The 26,179-nt window shown below is 33.8% G+C and overlaps 1 protein-coding gene across 2 annotated transcripts in view; it reads left to right on the forward strand.

The window, feature by feature from the left end:
• The window catches only part of PTPN12 (protein tyrosine phosphatase non-receptor type 12), a 75,163-nt gene extending 49,536 nt beyond the window's left edge, over positions 1–25,627 (forward strand). Inside the window, exons 8-18 of one of the 2 annotated variants that reach the window (XM_019744561.2) lie at positions 600–742; positions 3,931–3,997; positions 6,197–6,274; positions 6,369–6,467; positions 7,858–7,943; positions 15,148–16,124; positions 20,051–20,128; positions 20,973–21,040; positions 21,930–21,960; positions 24,323–24,430; positions 24,753–25,627. In XM_019744561.2, coding sequence (XP_019600120.2) covers positions 600–742; positions 3,931–3,997; positions 6,197–6,274; positions 6,369–6,467; positions 7,858–7,943; positions 15,148–16,124; positions 20,051–20,128; positions 20,973–21,040; positions 21,930–21,960; positions 24,323–24,430; positions 24,753–24,814 — 1,797 coding nt within the window. In that variant the 3' untranslated portion in view covers positions 24,815–25,627. The remainder of the gene's footprint in view (positions 1–599; positions 743–3,930; positions 3,998–6,196; positions 6,275–6,368; positions 6,468–7,857; positions 7,944–15,147; positions 16,125–20,050; positions 20,129–20,972; positions 21,041–21,929; positions 21,961–24,322; positions 24,431–24,752) is intronic. The other variant, XM_074340635.1, reaches the window with a different exon arrangement.
• Positions 25,628–26,179: the final 552 nt, after the last annotated feature.

The raw sequence follows: 26,179 nt of genomic DNA on the forward strand, positions 1-26,179 counted from the left end.
AAGTGTCGGGGCAGCGGGGCGGAATCCCACACCATACTCTGAGAACCACTCATCTGAAATAAGACATGACAAGTGGACTTGGGGTTGGATAGGTTCATTCCTAATTTTCTTTTTCAGTTTAAATATTCTATTAGTGTTCTAATGACAATAGATTCTAACACAATGCTTAGGGTATACATTGCTCTTACATTTGGTACTGTAAGTTAATTAAATAGCATACATAGTGTAATAGTTCAAGAACATGCTCCGGAGGTAAGACTGCTTGGGTTCAGATCCCACATTTGTCACCTGCTGTGAAACATTAGGCAAGTTATTTAATCATTCTGTTTCAATTTTCTTACCTATAAAATAGGTTAGTGTTAACACTCCTTCCTCATGGCATTACATGGGGATTCAGTCAGTTGTTACACATGAAGCCCTTAGAGCAATACTAGGTATGTGAAAGTTATTAAATGTAGGCTATTGTTTGTTTTCTTATGCACTAGTGAATACCACGTAACTATCTTAGATATAGCAGTCAAGTAAGATGTGAAGCTCTCTGTATGTTTTAAAATTTGCAAATGTATTTTCATAATTATTGAATTTTTTTATTGTTGAAGGAATCTCGTAGGCTGTATCAGTTTCATTATGTGAACTGGCCAGACCATGATGTTCCCTCGTCATTTGATTCTATTCTGGATATGATAAGCTTAATGAGGAAATACCAAGAACATGAAGATGTGCCTATTTGTATTCATTGCAGGTACAAAAGAATTTTCCAAATTTGTAAATACTTTGGAATGTAGTTGGCATTATAATATGGTTGATGTGTGGTATTTTGAAACCTAATTTGTGGATTTTTCATTTGGTCGTTATATGGGTTTCCAAATTGTAGAAGCTACCTAAATCCTGAGGCAGATTTTCTTTTAATTTTTAATTTACATTAGATTCTTTTAAAAGACGTAATAATCATAGTACTTATTTCATGAAACTCCTATTTTTCTGTAGTTAGTCCAGTGGTTAGTTGACCTTTTAATTAAGTAGTTGACTGGTTTAAAAGAAAAAATCTAATTATAGAATTAAAAACTAAAATCCTTTGTCTTGACTTTACAAGTTAGTTGAAATTATGTCCTGTTCTATTAGCGTTGTCCAGTCGATGTATATAGTTCATAAACTTGATTTGATAGGAAGGTTTTCCTTTAAAAAAATTAATTGACCATTTAATATATATTTTTTGAAGATTTTATTGGGGAAGGGGAACAGGACTTTAGTGGGGAACAGCGTGTACTTCCAGGACTTTTTTCCAAGTCAAGTTGTTGTCCTTTCAGTCTTAGTTGTGGGGGGCGCAGCCCACCATCCCTCTCATGAGTCGAACCGGCAAACTTGTGGTTGAGAGGACGCGCTCCAACCAGCTGAGCCATCCAGGAGCTCAGCAGCAGCTCAGCTCAAGGTGCCGTGTTCAATCTTAGTTGCAGGGGGCGGAGCTCCCTAGCGGGACTCGAGGAATTGAACCGGCAACCTTGTGGTTGAGAGCCCACTGGCCCATGTGGGAATCGAACCGCAGCCTTCGAAGTTAGGAGCACGGAGCTCCAATCGCCTGAGCCACCGAGCCAGCCCCCATTTAATATTTTTAAACAACCAAAATAGTATGTTAACTATAATGACTTAGAAAACACATACACAAAAGAAAGAAAATCATTCACAATTCCACTAGAGATGATCATTGTTAAAACTTTAATATACATCCTTTCAGTGTATGTATAGTATTTTGTAAAGAATGTTTCCCTATTTAATACATCACGTATAGCTTCCTAAATCATAGCTATTTTTCTGCAGTACATTAAACTGCACTGTACTTTATTTTTTATTATTATTTTTTTAAAGTGATAAGAGAGAAGTTTATTAGAAAAGATTGTATACTCCAAAGAAATAGAAGTGGGCCAAGCACAAAGAAAAGTGGCTCAAGGCTCATTATTAGAAGAAAAAGTACACTCCAAAGGGTTTGAATTGGGCCCTGAGCAAAAGCAAAGCTCCAGCGGTTCAAAGGGCTCAGTGGCTCAAGGTGGCATTATTAGGAGAAAAAGTACACTCCAAAGGGTTTGGAGCAACAGAATCTGCTCAAAAGTCCTGCACTATACTTCATAGTTAACCTTCATTCCTTGGCATTTAATTTATTACCCCTCCCCTATCCTTTCCGCTGTTTTAACAACAGTTTAAACGTCCAGTGGCCAATCCGATGGCAAAATCTTTGAGCATATCTATAATTATTTCATTACGTAGGTATCCAAAAGTGGAATTTCTAAGTGAAAGGACGTGAATTTTTTTATGCTTTTAATATATTTTTTAATGTGTTGTCCATGAAGTTGATGCTAATTATAATTAATCCTACCACTGCCAGTTTGTGGCAGTGCTCATTTCCCTACAATCTCTCCAATACTGTCGTCTTTTTGTTTGTTTTAATGCCTGTGACAGATAAGCTTTTTTTTCTTTGTCATTTATATTCTTTTGGTCATTTATATTCTTTTGTGAATTGCTTGTTTTTATACTTTGCCAGTTATTTTATCTCTTAATTATACATTATGAATTCTTTATATATTGAGGATTTTAAATTGTAAGTACCATGGTTTTAATTCTGCTTGTGTTTTGTCATATATGTTTTAAATTGTTATGTAGTTAGAGTTGTGACTGCATTTATGATTTCTGTCCATGGAGATATGCTTAGGAAGTCCTTTCCTAACAGTAGTGCTTAAAGTTTGGCCTATATTTTTTAGCACTTTTATAGGTTTGTTAAACTTTAAAAAAATCCTTCTGGAATTTTTTTTTATGATTAAGGTATCTATGTGGTGAGAATCCAATTTTTGCTCTTCATTGTTAGCTAACTTTCCCTGTACCATTTATTGAGTGGTCTAGTCTTTCCCCTTTGTTTGAAGAATCCACCATACTGTAATAAATATACATACTGAAATTTTTTTTGACCTTTTGTGTTTCATTGATCTGGTTGTTTATGTGTCTGTAATAGAACACTTTTAACCATCAAGTTTTAAATATATAATAGTTAGACCTAGTAATTCTTAACTCTAAAATTCTAGAAATATTTAGAAATTTGTGGAATTGACATGTTATCTATCAGTGGTTACTTAAGTAAAATTAATATTATTGATGTTCATTATTAAGAGCTTTTTAAAAATCATACTAAGTTGCTTATAATGTACTTTATCAGGAATTTCTAGATTTACATCTTTAACAAACTACTGATGTTTCTAAGTGTTTTCAAAATATGCATTAAAATGCTGCCCAACTTTTGTTCTGCCTAAAAATTATTCTAGTGATGTCAGTAACATCTTTAATCACTCATAGTGATTCTCAATCTTAAGGTGCATATTGCCTCCCTCTTGTTAGAATGAGTTGCTCTAAAGCATTTTTGTCATGTTTTAAAATAAAAATCCTGTGGTATTTTACTTTACATTCTCCAGGTACTGTTAGTTCTTTAGGACTTCAGAGCGCATCGGTGATCTTTGTCCTTTTGGTGCAGTCTCTGCTGGTGTCCAAACCAATTTCCAGGGCTTGTAGCATTTTTCATCTTTCCCAGATTGAAATGATGTACTGCACTCTAACGCATCAGAGCCGTCTTGAACATTGAATGCATTTATCTCTGCAAGATAATTCTGTTAGCTAGACAAGGTTTGCTGACTTCCACAGTGAAGGCTCCGGTATTCTGAGAGTCACTTACTTTTGGAAGTTCTTTAAATTAAATAAAAACAAAATATAAATACTAATGTTAAGGATGTTTGCTATGCACATAACATAGTTTATTTACTATTATAAATAGGTAAATTTTGTCAAATTTCTTAAATGACATTTTGGCTTCTGAATGTTAACATGTTCATCCACATTTATTTTATGCTTTTTATCAGAAAAATCAAATTGTTTTTTCAAACTTTATATTCATAGTGCAGGCTGTGGAAGAACAGGTGCCATTTGTGCCATAGATTATACGTGGAATTTACTAAAAGCTGGGGTAAGAATAATTTTTTATCTATTTTGATTTTCAATTATGACTGACTGCAGTAAATTACAGCATATATTTTGTTATACATATTGCTTTTTTAGAAGTAGCTTTGCTATGTAAGAAATACAGGTAGTGAAAAACTATAAATAATACATATTACCTTGATATAATGTACTGGGTAGCAAGGTAAACATGTTATCACCCATTTGTTCTGTGTGAATCAATACCTACATTATGGATGTAAACTGTTCATTGACTTTTCCAAATACAGGCTCCTCCTTGCCTTTTATATTTATTTTAGGTGTAATGTAATCAATTCGGGAAATATTTATGCCTAACTGGAAACATTATGGTATAGTGGTTAGGAAGGCTGACTCTGGAGCCAAACTGCCCAGATTAGTATTCTGGCTCTGTCATTTACTAGCTATGGGATCTTAGTCGAATTACTTAATGTCATTGTGCCTTAATTTCTTCATCTGAAAATAGGAATCATAATACTAATAACTCATAAAAATTAAATAAGTTAACCTTTGTAAAGTTCTGTAGAATTATGTGTGGCATGTTGCAAGTGCTCATTTCAGTGTTAGTTTTTATTACTATTGCTGTTATTACCACTATGTTCAAAAATTTGTGTTGGGCTCTATAGAGGATATAGAGATAAATAAGATACAGCCTTCATTACAGATTTGAAAAACACAGTTCTTAACTGTATATAGGTTTGGTTCATTTGCTGGTTCTATTAGGTTGGTGCAAAAGTAATTGCAGTTTTTGAAATTATTTTTAACCTTTTAAACCACAATTACTTTTGCACCAACCTAATATAATACATTCATTTTCTATGCGTTGGGGAGAAGCTTTTAATTCTCCAGAGCTCTTTATGGTTTCTGTGACTATATCAATCTATGTCTTATATAAATAGGACTAATAAAATATTTAGTTTCTTTTCCCTTCTTTTCTCCCTCTATTCTTTTTTTTCCCCCTGCCTTTTTGCATTTCTCACTTTTGCTGGGAAATATTTAAACTTTAAACAGTGTAACTCCCTCTGGTGTTAAATTTTATTTTTTAATTTCTCAAAATTAATCATCTCCTAATAACTCAATTGAAAATTTTAAGTGAATAAAACTTAACTAGGATTCTATCATATCTTAACATGAACGTTAAAGATTAAAGTTGGGCTGGGAAGAGGCATTTAGATGAATTGCCAGCAAGCAAAATAAACATCTAGTCATTTCAGAAGTTGGGTGTTTTGAACATAGGCCCCATTTGATTGAGTTTGGCTTAACGTAAAAATAGTTTTGGGCCTTAGGTTAGGACTTGATGTAAAACTAAAGACTCCAAAGCAGTAAATCTGGGAATCGTTCTTAACTCTTCTATCTTCTTTTATCACTCCAAAATATTCTTGTTGATCACCAGATTCTAATAGTTCTGCCTCAGGAATGTGTCTCAAATCTTTTTCTAGCTTTATATTTTTAAGACTGCTTCAGTAAACTTTCACCAGTTTCTCCCCTTTTCAGAATGTCATCTTCCCTGCTGCAAAAGTTGCCTGAATATCAAGTCTGCTCATGTCAGGGTTGCCTGTTGCAGTAGCTCTAATTACAAATGTACGAAATAATTTTCTAGGATAATCAGTTTCCAGAGATTTAGCTGAGAGATCTGTATTTTTACATAGCTCTTTTAGGTGGTCCTTATGTAGTCAGCCGAGGAAACACTGGCTTGCAGAATGAGTTCGAACTCTTATTATATTTACAGTCTGATCCCCCAAATAGCCTGTGTTCTCTCTTCCTTGGCATACCTCTCCTTATTTTAGTCTTAGGCTTTTGTCCACATCAAGCTTCTCAATTCCCCAAATAAGTTACATGTTTGATCTGCAATGCCTAAATATGTATATATTTCCTTTGCTTTTCATTCCACACACCAATCAGTCACAGCGTGTTTATTCCCACTGCTCTGCAATCATACCTTGGTTGAACTTTTTTGTTGTTGTTGTTTGTTTTTGTTCATGTATCTGGCTTACTAGCTTGACTGACGAGAATCAAGATTAGCTTTGTTTCTACAATGCCACACGCAGTTTCTGATACATGACTGGTAGTGTTCAAATTGTTTTCAGTTATCCAGCGTGTATATAAGGTTTATATGAAAAGTTGAAGACTATTTTACTGTTTTTCTGAACAATTGCCCAGCGTTCATGTATTACATTCTATGTTTTAGAAAATACCAGAGGAATTTAATGTCTTTAATTTAATACAAGAAATGAGAACCCAGAGGCATTCTGCAGTACAAACTAAGGTACAGTTTTTTTTTCACTTTATCAACTATATTTATATTTTTATAAATGCTTTATTTTAATGTATTTCCCTTTATCATTTCATCTCCCTAATAGGAGCAGTATGAGCTTGTTCATAGAGCTATCGCCCAACTATTTGAAAAACAGCTACAGCTATATGAAATTCATGGAGTCCAAAAAATTGCTGATGGAGTGGTAGGTGTTCTTGGCCCATGACTTTAGAAAACTTTTACTTCTTAACAAGATGTAATATTTAGCTTTTTACTTGTCGTCTTGTGTTTTATCTAGCAGAATATTCATGACAGTTACTATTTTTATTTAACCTTGATTTTATTAACTCCTTTCCTTCTTCCTATTGAAACTCAATTGTGATGGATATTTAGTGACTCCAGTACAAATTAAATATACTAAATAAAATATAGTTAGGAAAGTAAATCTTATGTCAAAAATCATATAATTCCTCACTATTTCCAGTGTAAATTACTTTTTAAAAAATTAGTTGCATTGTCCCATCAAAGAAATAAATTCCAAACCCAAAGAAAAGCTTAAAGAGTTTATTTAAGCCAGGACTGAGGGCCATATCCGGAAGCAAAATCTCAAAGGATTGAGAAAATGCTCCGAGGAATAGCAGTTTTGCAGCTTATTTTATACATTAGAATCAAAGGAGAAGACTTGAGGATGACGTGAAATCCGTTGGGGGGGGGGGGGAGTAGATTAAGGAGGTGGGAGGAAGTAAATCCGGAATCTCTAGGATTGGCTAAAAAGCAGAATGGAGAGATGCATATTTCTTTTACATTGGTGGATACCAGATAGTAAACATTTAATATGCATGGTTTACAGACGTATGAGGATAAAAAATAACAATGAGGAATGTTAAGGTTGTCTTGCCCCAGTACCCGGTTGTTTATCTCTAGAGGTCTGTAGAAGAGATCATTGTGACATTTTAAGTATGTTATCCTAGATACACAAAAACAATGGCTAGGGCTTGCTCAAGATTAATCTATCATATAGGCCTACGATGTGACTTCCCATTATAACCTGCTCAATTAGGAATTTTTATGATGAAGACATCTTGTGTTGTTACCTTCAGTTACTGAGCTTGTCAAACCTGCCAGGTAGCCCCCCTTTCATTCACAGTTCTCTCTCTTCCTTTCCATCCCTACCTCTAAGTAATTGTAAGTTGATTGTACATGAATTTTATTTTGCTCTTGGTCATAATGATGTAAAGTTTTGTAGTTTTGTACATGCTTTTTAACTAAGTAAACCCTCTTGAGCATGATTTACTGCAATGTCATTTTAGCGTTATAAGGATACGTAGATACTGAAAGTTGGAAGATGGGTGGAAAGGGTGAAGGGAATTAAGAAGTACAAATTGCCAGTTATAGAATAGGTCATGGGGATGTAATGTACAGCATAGGGAATATAGTCCTTCAGGCTACAGTATAGAGCGTATACAATCCACTTTGTTACTCAGCACAATTGATACTGTTTTAAAAATTCGAAAGCCCAGAAAGTTTATTTGAAACATGAGGAAGGAAAATTATTTTTCTCCTAACTTTAATGAAGCATCTTTTTTCCATGGCAGAATGAAATTAATGCTGAAAATATGGTCAGTTCCATAGATTCTGACAAACAAGATTCTCCTCCTCCAAAACCACCAAGGAGCCGCAGGTATTGTACGTTGCATTCTCTGAAAGGATACTTTTATTTTACTCACTGTTAACTAAAACAACAAATTCTGAATATTTCTAAGTTTTCTTTATAACTTTTATTACCATTCTTCTGTTTAGTTTGAAGCATGTATATGGTAATTTGTGACTGACATACTAAAATTTTTGTTTCACTTTGATAAAATTTCAGTAATGTATTTATAAGAAGAGTGAGCATGACCATGAATTGATAGTAGCTCATGTTTTGTTTGGTATGTGGTACAACTAAAATTTTAAATTCTAAAGACTTTGAGTTCTCATAATGACAATACAAGTAATACGATTGCCAAAATTGTATGCATGTTGTAGAAGTTATGTGAAGATGTTTCGTTATATAACTGACAAAGATAAGTTTATATCTCTCTAGATTTTCTTTCATACTAAGTTCACTTATAGTTAAAAATCAGCATATATTTCTGTCCTCCTTTTTCCCCTCTCTTCTCTTTCAGGGTAGTTCCTAGGTCAGTTATGTGGTGGTATGGAAAGAATATAGACAGAGTTAGAAAGATTTAGTTAAAAATCCTTTTCAGCCAGTTATTAGCTTTGAAGTCATGAGTAAGTCACTTATTTAATCCTTGGGGGTTTTCTGTTTAAATATTGTCCTAAGGATTAAATGAAATAAAGTGCGTGAAAACACTACAGATAGGACCTGACATATACTAGGTTTCCATTAGATGTTAATTTTTAAAAGGGAGGCACAGTAGGAAATCTGTAATAAAACTGTTAGAATGACTTATATAGTATCTTGTCTCAAGCACAGATCTGCCCAAACTGATTGACCTTACCTCAAAGTAAGACTTATACATTAGATTCACCATTTTTTTTTCCCCCTTAAACGTTTGACAGAAGTTGACTTAAGTTGGGCGAGGTAACTAAGGTGGGGCCTTGGTATTGAGTCACTGTACCGTAACGAGAGCCATCCCTCCTTCAAAGAAAAAGACTACAACTTTCCTCAATAACTAAGACAAGATGTGATAGTTATTATAGTCTCGGGAATGCCTTTGCATGCTTCTCTAAGGAAGATCAGAAAGCCTATATTGATGAGTTTAATTTTAGTATTTAAATGCTCAGGGTGTTAACTGTGTACTAACAAAAACTTCCTAGTAGTTTTTTCCTGTTTGATTTCTACTTTGGCATCTGCTGAAATTGGAATTTTAGTCTCCTGTGGAAGGTAACCAGTTAGTTCTTTAACTTCTTTGTCCCACAGAGGAGTCCTAAAAGAAATTGTACTGGCCTTAAACAAAATTAAGGAACACTTCTGCTATTCTAATATCTTTTAATTTGTTTTTTGAGATTGAGCCAGTGTAGAGGTTTTCAAAGTGAACAAAGTGTACACTGGTATTTTTTATTTATATGGTTATCTACCTCCAACAACAAATAATGGTAATCGCTTTCTAATTTTGAAGGAAAAAATGAATAGAATGTTCTGAATTTTAAGCCTTTTCATATAGCTTTTCAAAAGTTTGGCTCCTATTATTCTTTAATTTAAAAAAAGATACTAAAGAAGTACCAAATCAATATTAATAGAAAATTATTCATTCAGCTTAAAACAGGATTTTACTTGGGGATATGTGTGCTCAAATTTTTATAGGTGTGTGACTTGATATTACACTTAGGTCATTTTTTATTACTATTATTCATGCAGTAGAGTCAAATGGCAGAATTTCATTGTGTTGCTCTAAGAATCCCCTGTGACTTCTAGGGTTGAGATGAGTTTTAAAACTACTGTAAATTATTAACTGAAAATCACAAGAGCATAAGATTGAAAAGTTTGAAAATAGTATAGTTTTTCAGTATGGCTACAATGAGTAGCAAGTTAATCGGTTGTTTGGAATATATGTTACTGGAAAAAGATCTAAAGAGGAAGGCTCATGTTTGTTGTGTTCAATTTAATCAGTCATATGATTCTGGTTTATAAATGCTTAAAGAAATCGTATGGATTTTGAATAGCAGATTTCGTTTTCTATTTTCAATACATATTTTGTTAAACTATAAAATTATCGATATTTTTTCACTAACAGCATCATTCTAGAAATATACCTTGATAGCTGTCTCTATAAACTGTCATCATATTTACTAGAGACACAAAACAGTGTGAGCCTTAGAGAGAGAGAAAGAGAAACCAAGGGATAAAGGAAAACCAGGAAACAGTGGTGTTATAGAAGCCAAGGCCATGAAGGAGAGGGTTTTGTATCTGGCAGAAACACATGAATATCTACTTTCTGTAAGGGTTGCCTAGGAGAATGAACTGGACTTTCAGACATCTGTGACTCTTAGAATATCCTGGATAGGTGAGGGCATTTGTGGGGTCAAAACAAAGAGTTGAGGTCTGCTTAAATGGAGGCATTTGAAGCTACCTGATTTTGGGAACCCTTATCTAGCACAGGATGTCATGGGATTGGGTGACTAAGGACCCTGGGAAAATAGCAAGTAGAAAATTAGGTGATAGGAGAAATCCGTATCACATAAAAGTTATTACTCTACTTCATTGTTTTTTCTGTTTTTGTTTGTTTGTTTTTATTTTTAATCTTTGCTGCTGTAAAAAAAAATCCTTTGTTTCTTTTTTGAAACGTTATATTTATTTTGTCGGGTTTTTTTAAGTTATGGTAAATACAAATTATTGCCTTAAAATGGTTAATTTATAAGAAAGAGAGGAGCGAACTGGTTGAATAAAAGCAGAAAATGATCCTATAGACCAGCCAAATAATGAGGAGAAAAGATTAAAAGAGAGATCACTTTGAGAATATAAAATACCTGGAAATAGCTTTAAGTATAAAGTAGAACTGTATTAATTTGCATTAATAAAAAAATATAAGTGTTCTTGGTTGTAATTTAGTTTCTTTCAATGATATTTAAAATATCAGTTCTTTTCATATTTGATGCAATTCTCTTTAGACTACCAAAGGGATCTTTCCTGAACTTGACAATATGTTAAAGTTGATTTGGATATATAAAGAGGCAAAAAACAAAACTGGATGAAAATAGTGATGAGTGAGGACCAACCTTTTTTAACATTGTAAAACTTTATAAATATTTAGAACAGTCTGTTGCTAGTATGAGAATATACCTATTGATGGAGTTGAATAAACGACTAGGGAATGGATCCTTTTATGAATTAATTTAATATAAGTCATATTGTAATACTATTAACCATTTGGGAAAGAAATATATTTAGATCCATTGCGAATACCAAAGGAAACTTCAGATGGTTAAATAAATTAAATACAAAAAGTCAAATCATTGAGGCAAAATATAATGTTTGACAAGCTTGTAGAAAGCTATATAATAGAAGAGATAAAGGAAATCACTAAGAACAAGATAGATTTATTTGACTACTTAAAAATTTTAAAGTTCTAATTATTCATTCCAAAATGTCATCCTTTAAGATAGGGAAGAGTAAATTTTCATAAAATGCAGGGTTATGCATTCTTACTGTCATTCTCTACTTTTCTATGCTTTCTGTGCTTTAATTCTTTTGTTTTTCCTTTTCATTATGAGAAAATACTTTAATCTCAGATGTAATTTTAAAAGTTATTGAAAGAGGTCAGAATACGTTATAAAACCAAGCAATAAAGGTTAAACACAAGTGAAGAGCATCTTTCTTAACTGTAAACTGTATAGGTGGTTATCTGTTTTGGTTAAAAAGTAATCATTAGCATTGATATAACATCTGTTACATGTTTTCTCGTCTTCCCTTTTTAGATCGCCACATATTTTCTCTCTACTTATTCTGTACATGGTCGATATGTCAAAAGTGATCAGTGATTTTTACAGTAATCTTGATCACGTGGATGTTAATATAGCTGGTTCCCAATGGAGTTGGCCTGCATAGGCTAGCAGAGTTAACTGAGAGCACAGATCTATCTTCCAATCCAGTGCTGTCTTCATTATATGGTATTATTCCCTAGAAGACAGGATAGTGGTAAAGGTTTTTTTGTTTTTAAAGTGTTATATTCTCATTTTTTGGTTGTCATTTCTTTTACCCCCATAATCTTTACACCCCATATATAATCCAACCTAAATTATTGTAAGGAAAGTAATTTTATGAGTTTCTATAAAGCATCAATTTGAAGCAAAAGTTATAGATTTACTTATTTTAAGACTTGATCAAACAAATGAAATGTAAATTTATTTTATTATAAAGTCCAAACCTCTTACTGTGAAATTCTGAGCCTTCATAATATGGCTTCATCTTACCTTTTTAACCTTATTTTTAACTATTTCCTTATAATCCTTAGGTATCCAAACTGTTGTATTCACTGTTCTGCCCTCTTCTGGTACTGGTATAATATGCCTAGCATGTAGTAGGTTTTGAATGTTTTATCTTGTTTATTTTTTTTAATTTATTTTAAGTGTGTTTTTCCAGGACCCATCAGCTCCAAGTCAAGTAGTTGTTTCAATGTAGTTGTGGAGGGCGTTGCTCACAGTGGCCCATGTGGGGATTGAACTAGCAACCTTGTTATTAAGAGCACCACGCTCTATCCAACTGAGCTAACTGTCCACCCCTATTTTATTTTGTTTTTGAGAAGTGAAAAATGCCTTACTCCGAACAAATGAAATTAAGAACAATATTTACAATAAGAATAATGCAAGTCATTGTAGCTCTTCACTGGAATTTTTTTACATCAGAATATCTAGTGAAAATATGAATGTTGGTTACTATAGTGGAAAATCAATATGTAGCATATATTTTATTGTGGCAGGGTTTATCATTTTTGTGCACATGAAAGTGATATAAAAGTGTTCTTAGCCTTGTTTCAACCAATCTTAAATTAAGGATAAGGAAAAAGTCCGTCAGTATAATTGTCAATAAAATTTGAGTAGCCCAAAAAACAATGAAGGGACACCAGGACACTTCTTTGGAGGTGATGGTTATGTTTATTACCTTTGATTATGGTGATCGTATCATGGGTATATACATATGTCCAAACCAATCAAATTGTATATATTAAATATGTGCAGTTTTTTGGTATATCAACTATACGTCAATAATGCTATTTTTAAAAATGTGAGTAGCCAAGAGTATATTTACTATGTACATATCAACATCATGCACAGACTACTGTTCCTAAAAGCATTTACAAGATTATTGGTTAAACAAGGCAGTTTGAACTCATTTATCTCTGGTCCCTCTAAACTTCCTAAAATTATACTGAAAAAAACTGTAAAATTGTATAAAGATAAAATTGGAGCAGAGATGTCGGCAGATGAGAGGTTGACAAAATTTTGGAAAGTAGAAAACACGTTGACCAATAAAAAGGGACTTAACAAAGACAGCTAAAACTTGCCTTCCTGTAGGTAGGGAAACCAATAAGAATCAAGATGATTCTGTTCAAAGAACCCCCAGAAAGTCTCAGAAATTGAAGGTCCCCTTGAAGGCTGGTGTGTAAGACAGGACTGGAAACAAAGAGTACTTGAATGTCTCTTTATAGAGTACTTAGAACCCCAGATTCCTTCCATTGATTGAGCAGGTAGCTTCTCCCACATGCATGCATACAGGAGGAATTTACTCAGGAGAGATTGGACCAGGGTCTCTAGATTCAGGGATATCAGGTCCAGCTGCTGGTGGAGTTGTGGTGCCTCACTAAAAACAGGAGTCTGCGCACTGAACAGTGAGACCCTCTCGCTCCCTTTCTCCCAACTCTTAATTTGGCTCCCAGAATACTAGTAGCCACGCCTGGTGGGAGACAAAGTCCCTCTGGTGACAAACTAACCAGCCCAAGAGAGGAAAGCTACAGTTATTGACGGTTGTTGCCCACCAATAATATTGCAAGGGCTGTGTTCAGTTACCATTCAGTGAGATGATCACTAACTCACAAGCCCGCCCCTTTACATATATACACACATCTTCCAGTCGTTTTTAATGTTTCATTCTTTAAAATGTTTCATTCTTTAAAACCAGGAATGATCAGACATTTGAGAAAGCCTCTAACATGAAAGACAGACCCAAATAAGCAGGAAAAAAAGGAACTTGAAGGAAATGGAGACAATACACAGTAGAAAAAAGATGGGGGTGGGGAACAACTGTCCATCTTTCTCATTCATTAGGAAATGTTGCTACCATGGATGATGATAAGAAGCTCTTGGAAACTAAAAATATAATAGCATAAATTTAAAAAATTAAGCAGAAGGCTGGAAGATAATCAAGGAAATCTCCCAAGAAAAGGAACAAATAGAAAAAGCAAGAAAATAAAGAAATTAGAGAATCAAACCAGGAGATCTGTCAAACAGTAATAATAATAAAACTAATAGTAGTCTGGAAGGAGACTGGAAGTGAAAAAATTAGTAAGGAAATAAAATTTTCTAGTATTAAAGAGCATTAATTTTAATATAGAAAGTTCCCACTATAATGGGTAAAAAAAATTATAATAGAATTGATTTTAAAAAGTTACATGATATTATAGAATATCAAGAATAAAAAAGAGAAACCTAAAAGCTCCAGGAGAGAAAACAGCCTACATTCAAAGGAACAGGAATCAGAATTACAAAATTCTGAAAGATAATTATTTCTAATCTACAATTACATACCTTTTCAAAAAAAATCAACTTGAAAATATAATACTTAAGTAGGAAAGGCCTCAAGAAATTGGCCTCTTATATATAGTCTTTAAGAAGCAACTAGAGGATATAACCCACAAGAGGGTGTACCTAGAAAGAGGAAGATGGGACCTGGGAAACAGGAGAGTCTGACCGAAGAGAACGGCAGCCTATGAATAATACCTATAGTCATAAGATTGAACTAAATAAAAATTATAACAGTATTGGGAAGATGGAGAAGACACATAGTGTGAAGACAATGGAGAATTATGACATAGATTTTTTTTAAAGCAATTTATTCATTTAGAAATATTTTGAAATGTGAAGATAAATATTACAAGCAGCTATTAAAATTTTTGAAAGTTGGTATCTGAGTAGCTAGAGGGCGGTGGGAGCAGCTGCTATTTTTCATTAAAATTCTTGTATTTGAATTTTTAAACAATATGCATGTAATACCTTGCTCCATGTTACATTTTCTTAATTTGACAAATTATGAGTTTTTGTTCATAACCATAGACTCCACTGACTTTTAATATAATTGAATTAGCTACATAATTGTTACCTATCAACTTATTTTTTAAAAGGATGAACATTCTTACAATAGCCTTTCCTTAATGTTTGTTTTCCAGTTGGCTTGTAGAAGGGGACGCTAAGGAAGAAATACTGCAGCCACCAGAACCTCACCCAGTGCCACCCATCTTGACACCTTCTCCCCCTTCAGCTTTTCCAACAGTCACCACTGTGTGGCAGGACAATGACAGATACCATCCAAAGCCAGTGTTGCACATGGTTTCATCAGAACAGCATTCAACAGACCTCAACAGAAATTATAATAAATCAACAGAACTTCCAGGGAAAAATGAATCAACTATTGAACAGATAGATAAGAAATTGGAGCGAAATTTAAGTTTTGAGATCAAGAAGGTCCCTCTCCAAGAGGGACCAAAAAGTTTTGATGGAAACACACTCTTGAATAGGGGACATGCAATTAAAATTAAATCGGCTTCACCTTGCATAATTGATAAAACCTCTAAATCACAGGAATTGAGTTCGGGGGATCTGAAAGTTGATGATATTTCTCAGAATTCTTGTGTGGACTGCAGTGCAACACAGTCAAATAAAGCTTCAGTTATTCCACCAGAAGAATCACAAAAGAATTCAGACACACCTCCAAGGCCAGACCGCTTGCCTCTTGATGAGAAAGGACATGTGACGTGGTCTTTTCATGGACCTGAAAATACCCCACCCATGCCCGATTCCTCTGAAGGCAAATCCTCAGATACCCACTGTCAAACAATGAAAACTGGGAGTTTAACCCCAAGTCCCACAATACAAGATGAAACACATGATCTTGTGGATCATCAGAACAGTTCACCTCTCTTCAGAGCCCCCCTCAGTTTTACTAATCCTCTTCATTCTGATGATTCGGACTCAGATGAAAGGAACTCTGATGGTGCTGTGACCAAGAATAAAACTAATATTTCAACAGCAAGGGCCACAGTTTCTGCTGCCACTAGTACTGAAAGCATTTCTACAAGGAAAGTATTGTCAGTGTCCATTGCTAGACATGATATAGCAACAACAATACATTCAGGTGCTGGAAAAGGTAATAATAATAGTATCTAACACCTAAATATTTTGACTATGTGCCAATCACTGTTCTAAGCACTTTAGCTGTATTCATTATGTTTTATTCCACACTTCACTCTAGAACCTGCAAAGAAATTTCATTTTTTTTAAGTACAATTTTTTTAAGTAAACTTTTCATTTGTTACCTTAATTTGATCACATTGCATTACTAGGTTTTTTGTTTTCAAAATATTTCAATTGTTGTAACTGAAAATTATCTCTTCTGTTTTCTTCTGTATTATACCTTTTAATATTTTGTATGGTTCAAAAATTTATCGGACGGAATAACAAATAATTTAAGTGAGATAGAATTGCTTAAAGTAACAGTGACACAAATATTGTAGAATGGCTTGATTGGCCATTTAATTCCACACGTTTATCACAGATACCTATTTTGTTATCTTTTTATGCTCTTTTAACTACAAAATACCTTTTTTTTTTAATTCTCTTCACAAATGTTTGCAAATGAGGCTGCTTTCAACCCTGTATTTAACCAAGGAGCAATATTACAACTATTCAACAGAATGTGCAAATTTTAATTCAGTCAGTAGTGAGTGAGATATAGTCATATCTAGTCATCACTGCTATTCTTTAATTAATGACTCTCTTCTTTAAGCAGTTTAGCATTTCAAGATAATGCGTGCACTCAGTTCCCAAGGTGTGTTTTTGGTTCTTGAAACTCTTCTTTGATCGCTAAAAATAATCATGGCTGCCTTCTCACACAGACCATAAAATTGAGAGCAAGTGTATAAACATGAAAGTTATTTACTGATAGATTGATTATCAGTGGTATTTATTTGTCAGTGAACTTTGGTAGTGACACATACTGTTATTTATAATGTACTGGCAAAATACGCGTAAGTACTGTGAACTTAAAAGATGATTTTCTATTTCTGACTCAATAAGTAACACTCATACTGTGGTGCACTTATTTTCTCCAACTTATATACATACTGTATTTTTTTATCTTGAAATGTATCTGGTAGAGTAGTTAAGAGTCTAATCCAGTTTCCTAAATTTATAGGATTCTTTATATTTTTTATTCTTCTGTGTTTTATTTGAAGGATCCTCAGAAGATAATGGTTGCCACAATAAATGTTACTTTACCAGTTTGCCATAATTTAAAATTGTTAATGTCTTTTTCTTCCTCAATTTCAGAGTTTGAAAAATAACTGCCAAGTTTTAACTACACAAGAAAATGTGTAGACAAAAAATTTTAATTTGGGGCTTGCTTTTGATTTTTTTTTTTTTTAATCAGGCATGTGTCTTGGATCTATGAAATATATATTTTTTAAACCATTACTAGAAATAGAATCTGGTTAGGACAGGAAGTATGCATGATATGATAAGCTCATTAAATTTACTGTCACATGACCAGTCTTTTGGTGATAAAAGAAAGTTCCTTCAAAATACAACATACTGTACAAGGATAATTGAAAGCACCTACTGTATAGCAGCTCACTTCTGTTCTGTTTTATTTGTATTTCAAAGCCAACGTAGTTGTAAATGTGATTTTTGGTTTCTTTTCACCCTACCCTAACCATACTAAATGAGTTTGGTATTAATTGAACATTTTCCTGTGTTCTGTGCTGCAACATAACTACAACTAGTCCTATTTTTAATATTATTAGTTATTTACCTTGTAGATGAACCATTGGCACAAGTATTAGATTTTTGAGCTCATTTGTTTTAGAACTTGTTTGGAAGTTAAATAGAATAATTTTGTTTTGATACCTAAAACAACCTTTTGCATAAGTTACTGCCTGATAAAAACTCCTGGCTATGAATTTTGATTTTACCGTGTTTCCCCGAAAATAAGACGTAGCCGGACAATCAGCTCTAATGCGTCTTTTGGAGCAAAATTTAATATAAGACCCGGTCTTATATTATAGTAAAGTAACACCGGGTCTTATATTAATTTTTGCTCCAAAAGACGCATTAGAGCTGATTGTCCGGCTACGTCTTATTTTCGGGGAAACATGGTAATACTGATTCAGGTCTCCTGAAAGATTTCTCAAACTTGTCTACACTAGGCCCACATACAATATATGATTTGCAAAAGCCTATGTAAAATGTGCGGTCAGGTAACCTCTAAAATAGAAGTTCATAACATAGGAAAGGCAATCTAGCGATCTAGGGAGAAACATGCAGTTGAGAAGCAAGGGACCTGTTAGGAAAATAAGGTTTTAAGAGTGAGGACTGTCATGAGAGAAGAGGCATAGACTTTCTGAAAAATACTTGATACTAAATGTAAACAAGCAGGACTGCCCTGATTTGTTTGCTTAATTACGAAATCACACCACAATGCTAACAATATGCATCCCTTCCTCCTAACAGCCATCTCTTCACTGTGAGCTGTTAGTAACAAAAGGGGAAGGGTGATGAGACCTCAGATTGTTACCACTGGATAAGGTAGAGAGTTCCAGTCCTTGCAACAGATGTATCAAGTACTGGACTGGAACTCTTCTCTGAGCAGGATGCAGATGCTATATTTTGTTTCTTCAGCTAAATAAGTGTAGAAGGGACAAGAACAAACATATGTGGCTCATGCTTCTTGAAAATTGAAAAGGCTTTAACTTGGTTTTCAACCTCTTTTTAATGCAGAGCCTATCAGATGTGGTAAAATAACAAAGTATCATGGGAAGATTGTTCTTTTTCTTTTTATTATTTTTTTTAAGAGACCAGTTGTCAAGGCCCAGACAGAATAATGCAGGTTCCTCACATTTCCATTTCTTTACCCTGTCCTCCCTAACATGAGAGAGCACACTTGGAATTATATCCTCATGTTTTCTTTCTCTACCCTCCAGTGAAACCTAAGAAGATCTACTACATTCTTTCACCCTATGGCATAATAAGGCTAACTGATGAGGCTTCCTTAATGTGTTACCTTTTCCAAGAACTAATTTTGTTTTTACTGAAAAGCTTTTTATGGCTTTAGTCAGTATCCCCAAAGTACAGTCAGTAATGTGCCACTGTTCACAAGATTTTAGGTAATAAATAAAAGAACATTCAAAAAAAGCTTAGTAGTTATATTTATGTATATTAGAAAAGTAGTACTACTTCAAATGTGTTATTTTAGTCATTACTGTTTGAAGTGTGATGGAAGTACATAGTTACGTTAAGAATGAGTGGGATTTAAAAAGTAAATAGGATGTAGATGGATGAAGTATGTCAAAACTTACCAAATGAGTTAAGCAGTTGATTCCAGTTTGAGAAACATTGGCTTAGGTCAAATGACCAAAGCTTTCCTGTGGACGCAAAGCATCATCAGCAGGCCCAGTAGAGAAGTCGCTTGCATGCTGGCTTTTCTAATTGAAGACTGCCGTCAGGCTTACAAGGACAGTGTGATAATGTCTGTGGCGTGTCGGGAAAGTCATGGGAGAGTCATTTTCTCTGTGTGATGGAGTTCATCTTTACTCAGTAAGCCATAATTTTTAATTGTTTTCACATCTATAAGTTTCATTTATTTTGCAAGTTTAAGGTCCATTTATATTAAGTAACAATCTGATAATTCGCCAAACTGCCAAAATGCACTTCATGATTTCAATTTTATGTTTAAATTTTTTACCATTTAAAAAATTGAAATTTCAAAACATTTTTAGTAGCAGTAATTAGAGAAAACATTGTACCATTTTACTTTAGTATTGATAAAGATGGCTGTCAAAAAAGGTTCTGCAATTATGTGATTCTTGATAACAAGTCAAGTAGTTAGGATTTCTTACATTTTTATAAACTGGCTCTCTTTGATAAGTACTTGTGGCAGCGATTTTTAGAATGTCAAGAAAAGCTCTCTTTTTAGAATGTCAAAAAAGCTCTGTTTTATTTAGATAACAAGTTCATTTTTAATGAGTTAACTTTTTTAACAAGTTCATAATTTGTCTAAATTTTATGTGTTTAATATAGATGTTGATGTCAGTGAAGATTCACCTCCTCCCCTACCTGAAAGAACTCCCGAATCTTTTGTATTAGCAAGCGAACATAGTGAGTATCTCTTCTGCTTTTACATGCTTCATACTATTATAATAAACTCTGAAAAGAGTGGCTAATTTTAATTTAGTTGTTATTGAACTAGCTGTATAATTAAATTCAAAAATAGGTTTGAATTGCTATTGACAAATGTTTTTAATTGTATGAGAAATACTTCAAAATGGTGTTTTTTTACTTGCTAAGATTGCTAAAATGACTGCATTTATGTTAGATACTATAATTCAGTTAGATGCAATTGTAAATGTATTTGCAATTTGGTGTCTTTTCATCAATATGGAAAGACATTGATTGCTTCAGTTGGTGCCCGTTTAGGTAAGTAAACATTTAACTTGGGTTGTAGGTTGGCATCATTCAGTTGGTGTTAATTGAGGAACACTTAAGGACACGAGTATCAGTGAGAACTGGGAGAAAGTGATCATATTTCAAAGCATTGGTAATACATTTCTCTTCCTTCCTCTCCTGAAAAAGCGTGCAAAACAGCTTTCGTACATTGTCTCATGCTCAGTGGAGGTGCTCACTAGTCTTACCTGAGTTACATTTTACCAATATTTTATTAATTTTAACTGACTTTAAGAATGTTAAAAACAGTGAAGCCATATACTTCAATAATACTAAGTCTGTAACTTCTATTGATTACAATGAGCTTATAATAAACTGATGGCTGAATTCTTTTAATTAAATTTTAAGGAAGGAAACTTAAAGAGATTTTCTTGAATTAATAGAAAGTAGAAAGATTTTTCTAAAAATCTATAGGATCTGTTTTTGTATATTACCTTAAAGCAAGAAATTTCAAGAATAAAAGATGTCAATTTTAATTGTAAGATTTCATTTTTCTCAGATACACCTGTAAAATCTGAATGGAGTGAACTTCAAAGTCAGGAAGAGTCTGAACAAAAAAAATCTGAAGTGAGTCCTTTTGGGATCGGAACAGCTAGAGCTCAATATTTTTGCTCTATTGTTTTGTACATTTATCTTAATAGTTTGTTATAATAACTGTCAGCTTCAGACTATTCAATACACTTTTTGATCAATATTTCTTAATGCTAAGATTTCAGATGAAAAGCCTATGTAAAATGTGAGATCTGAAATTTTTTAAAGGGCCACATGGTCTATATGACCATCGCTTCAGAGTATTGTTTTCCCAAGCTGATTTTGAAATTTGTAAATTATCCCATGTTCCAAGTAATGGGAATTTCTGTTTTCAGGGGTATAGTACTTTTCCTAGATTTTTTTTCCTTCCATTATAACACTAGGTATGTAGTCCCTTCCTTTGATTTTTTTGATCACATGAGGTTTGCTTTCACATTAAGGAAATGTTTTGGTACCTAAGTAGTTTAGCCATGGGAAATGCCACTTTTCATCAACATTATTTTTCATATTTGCCCCATATTTTAATATTCCTGAAATGGGGGTACATTTTACAATTAATTAAAAACACTGATGCACTTTAACTTCACAGAAAATGGTGGTAACCTATAATAATGATGTTATGTCATGTAACCCGTGATACCATGAGTTGATGAATCTGGTAGAAGGCTGGCAAAATGCAGTAGTGTATATGTTCCTTTGTATAACAGTTGCTCTTGCATTTTCAGTTTTCATTCCAAAGGACGATTATAAAAATACCGTAACATTTGCAAAAATGGAAGATTAAATAAAAACACATTGTTTTCTTTCCTTTGACACTTTATAAATTATTATAAAGTCTTTATAAATTATGATTTTGGGGGGATATATACTCGTAATAGACTAAATTTTCTATTATTTATAAAGCTATTAAATGTCTTCCTTATAGGGCTTGATAACCTCTGGAAGTGAAGAATGTGGTAAGTTAGATTTTGTTCCTTTTTGCTGTAGGTTATACAGATTAATTTTCATAAAACAGCATGTTTCATGGTGTATGCTATTTGGTTATTTCTGTATTTAAAAATATGTAGGATACCTCTTCTAGAACCTGAATTATGTAGTATAATTCTTCCAAATTAATTACTATTGCAGATATTATTATTGAGCTGGAAAATAAGCTTTTGTTATTAGTAGTTACAGAATGATAGGAAAGAAATTATTTTTTAAATATTTACCTGTATTTTATTTTCTGTTGTTTATGAAAACACTTAGAATCTAGATCTGACAGTGATTTGAATGAATGCCCCAAATTGACCTAGGTGATTGAATTGGGTCCCTAAAAATCAGTTGTTTTGGAAGTCTTTCTCTTAGGACTTTTACATTTGTGAAAACCAGTAAGATTATGTAGCTCAACCCAGTGTTATAAAAATTTTTTTACCACATTACTTTTACTATTGTGCTGTAGGTCAATTTACTAATTCTTAAAAGTCAGTGACCATGTAAGCAGCTCATCAGATGTGCTGGCCTATAACAAGTCCCTCAATTCATCCATCTCTGCTGCTATCCTCCATCCTGTGTCACCTGCTCTCTCTCAGTCTTTGCCTAATGGGGCTCCATTCCATCTCATAAACTCTATTACTCTCTACTTTTCTGAGGCAACATATTATAAGTAAAAGAGCAGAAGTTTTAGAGTCAAGCCCACCTGGATTGGAATCCCATTGTTGCCTTTTTACGTACTATGTGGCTTTGGCCAAGTTGCCTAATCTTTCTGAGCCTTAGTTTTCTTCTCTGAAATGGAGCTGATAATAGTACTCACCCTAGAAGATAGTTGTGAAGATTTAATTAAGTTAAATCACATACAGAGTATCAAACACTGTGCCTGGCACGTGATAGGCTCTCAGATGGTAGCAATGCTGTTATTACTTTCTTTTTTAATATTGCTGCTGCTGCTGGATCCAGGCACCTTTTATTATCCTAATATATGTAACTGCTTTCTGGTTTCTCTTCCTTCTCTATCCAATCTAATTGCCATCCTCCATCACTCTAGTCACACAATTATCTTTGACTCTCTTGTTCCTGATTACCAGAGCATTTTATTTTATTCCTCAGGATTACTGAGTATTGCCAGGAACATAACTCAGTTTTACAGACTGAGCCTATGGTTCTCGGTCTTCATCCACAGTTAGGCCCTCAGCTTTGTTTTTTATCTTACATCCTCTAGTTGGTACCCTTTCTGCTTCCCCTGAATTGTCCAAATCTTGACTTCCTTCTGAAATCATCAATCCCACTGACTCTTACTCAGTAGATGACCTTTATAAACTTCCCTGAGAAAATTGAGGCCTCTAGATCAAATCATCATTTCCTCTCCGCAGCCAGAACTAACTTCCTCGGCATCACTAGTTCCATCTATGTGCCTCTCCTCTCTGTCCCCATCGTACCCTGTGCATAATTTTATCATAGAACTTACCATACTGCTTATTAATTAACGTACATGTCTGTCTTCTGCCTGACTAGGGGTTGGAAAACTGTATCCCACAGGCCTCATCCTGCCTTTGGCTTGTTTTTTGTTCTGCCCTTGATCTGAAAAAGTGATTTTTACCTTTTTAAAGGGTTGTTTAAAAACAAAAAGAAAAATCAGTGAAGATTCTGTGACAGAGACTGTATGTGGCTTGCAAAGCCTAAGATATTTACCCTCGCCCTTTGCAGAGACGGTTTGCTGACCTCTGTCTAGACTCGAAGCACTAAGGACAGGATCAGTTATTATTTGACTCGTACTCCACGTCTCCAGAAAAGTTTCTTACAGAGGTGTAATGTTCATGAATGAATCATAGTAGTTATTTCTTCTGTAACTAATGTGATACGTTGATAAGTAAATAAGCTAACTAAAATTTAAGCAATGTAAAACTTTAAAAGAAAAGAATTATTACTTTTAGTGGCGAATAGTAAGTTCATTGATTAACTATAAACTTGCTTGCCATTGATTTCCATATAAAGGCATTTCAGTTGCTATTATTGCCTGAGAGCATTAGCAGATAGTGTAGCTACTCTAAGGAAGAATAATATGCCAAGATCCAGGTGTATTAAAATAAGAGCATAAGGAGACTCTTCCATTGAGGAAGTACTCCTACATGCAGATTCCTAGGTGACCTCAAGAACACCTTACGTGATTTCCTGTGCTCACTGCCCTTGGCATTTGTATTTATCTGGGCCTCCTTTAAAATCAAGAGCCTAAGAGCGAAAACATGCTTTTTTAACTCATTGCCCATATTAAAACAATTGGAGAATTCTACATATGATGCTACAAATAATGGTGGTTAACAGTGGCTTTGTTTTGCATTTTAGATCATCCAGCAGGAGGTAGTCACACAGAGACTTGTACAGAATGTCCACCTACTTTCAGTAACAAGAAAGCTCAAATGTCAGAAAGTCCAACAGAAGCCACAGATATTGGTAATTTGTTTGCTAAATAATTTTTAGAATCTTAATTATGTAGTTAATGCTGGCAAGAATGAGAAAAGGTCATTTGCCATCATTTTAGGATTTCCTTAAAGCAAAGTGTATCAAATTTGTGGTATGATTTATTCAAGTTCTTAAATGAGCTACCCAGAACAAACTAAGAGTTCATTTGTGTTTATAGAGTATTGTTTAGTTTAAATTCTAAATTCCCATATGGAAATTTATTCCAGAAAATGAGGATGTCTACAGACATGGTTTTAAGTAGTATAAAAATATTTCTGAACACTGACCAATTATTGTGGTAATTTGATTATAGGTTTTGGTAATCGCTGTGGGAAACCCAAAGGACCAAGAGATCCACCTTCAGAATGGACATGATTCAGGGAGCTAAAAGACACTTTAAATTATACTGGAAATTTCAAGTGCCACGGAAAGCAAGATTTATAGTATTCCATCTTAAAAATGTGGGACTAACAGCAGTGTAGATTGTCACCTTAGTTTTTTTTTTTTTTTTTTTTTTTTTGCTGGGACCATCTACCTGCCTTATACTAAGAAAAAAGTATTACATATGGTTTCTTTTGTAACTTCAAGTATTATTGCCTTAATGTCTCTTAACCCTGTTACACGCTGCTTGTAGACATGTTAATATCGTAATACTTTTATGATAAATTGAGTTTAAGGACTACTCTTTTGCTAATGTTTTATCATGTATGCATTATTTTGTATATGTACAGGGCAAGTAGGTATATAATTTGATAAAACTGCATTCGTAAAATATTATTAACAGAAGATGTAAGAAATTTCTGCATGGTCTAAATCTTTGTGTACCTTATTTGTAAATTATTTGCCCTGAAGTTTTAGAAAATAGTTTCTGAATTTTAAAATTGCTGGATTCATGCAGCCAGCATTGCAGGTTATCAGAGATCAAAGATTGTAATAATAATACATTTTGTAAATTGTAAGCAAAAAGTTATTTTTATATTATATGCTGTCTAATTGTCCATCCTAATTGTCCTTGTTGTCATCTAGTCATGGAGATTCAGTAAGTGCCTTGGAACAATATTGAATTCTCTTAGCTCGTGTGTGTTACTTTAATATTTGAACTCAACTGGGATTAGAAGACTATCAAAATATATGTATGTTTCAGGATATTTGACCTGCCATTAAAAAAACAAAAACAATTTTACAGTGCTTACTTGTCTTGGTTTTTCATTCCTCAATTTAGGAAATGAAACTTAATATCCACCTTCCCGCTGGCTCGATCTTACCTTTAAGTCATGAGTGTGAATGGGGTTAAATCTCTTAAGGAAAGACTAGGGAGCACCTTCTGCAAAAACATGGCTTTGCAATTCTAATACTTACACTAATTCTGATACTTGTGCTTGAGTCAGCCCTAGGCCTTACTGCCTGCTGTGATCCTAGTAAAAACCAAATAGATGTAAGGTCAGGAACGGGAAACTAGTGTTTTCACCCATCCTACAACGGGAGTGCAGGTCCCATCCATAGTTGCCAGGTTTGAATTTTGACATCATGGATTGAAGTTGGTGGACATCTGTATTTTCCCTCTGCATACAAAAGAGGGAAGAAATTAAGAGACTAAAGTGAGATAGAGTAACCACATATGAGTAGGAGGATCACTGTGGAGGAGAAAATAATACAACTTCATGTCAAAATTTTTAAAAACCACATGGTCTTCGTGTTGATCCCTTAGAATTTAGACTTTTTCTCATATTTTAGTCATAA

The sequence above is a fragment of the Rhinolophus sinicus genome, linkage group LG09 (genome assembly GCF_036562045.2).
Source record: "Rhinolophus sinicus isolate RSC01 linkage group LG09, ASM3656204v1, whole genome shotgun sequence".
Lineage (NCBI taxonomy): Eukaryota > Metazoa > Chordata > Mammalia > Chiroptera > Rhinolophidae > Rhinolophus > Rhinolophus sinicus.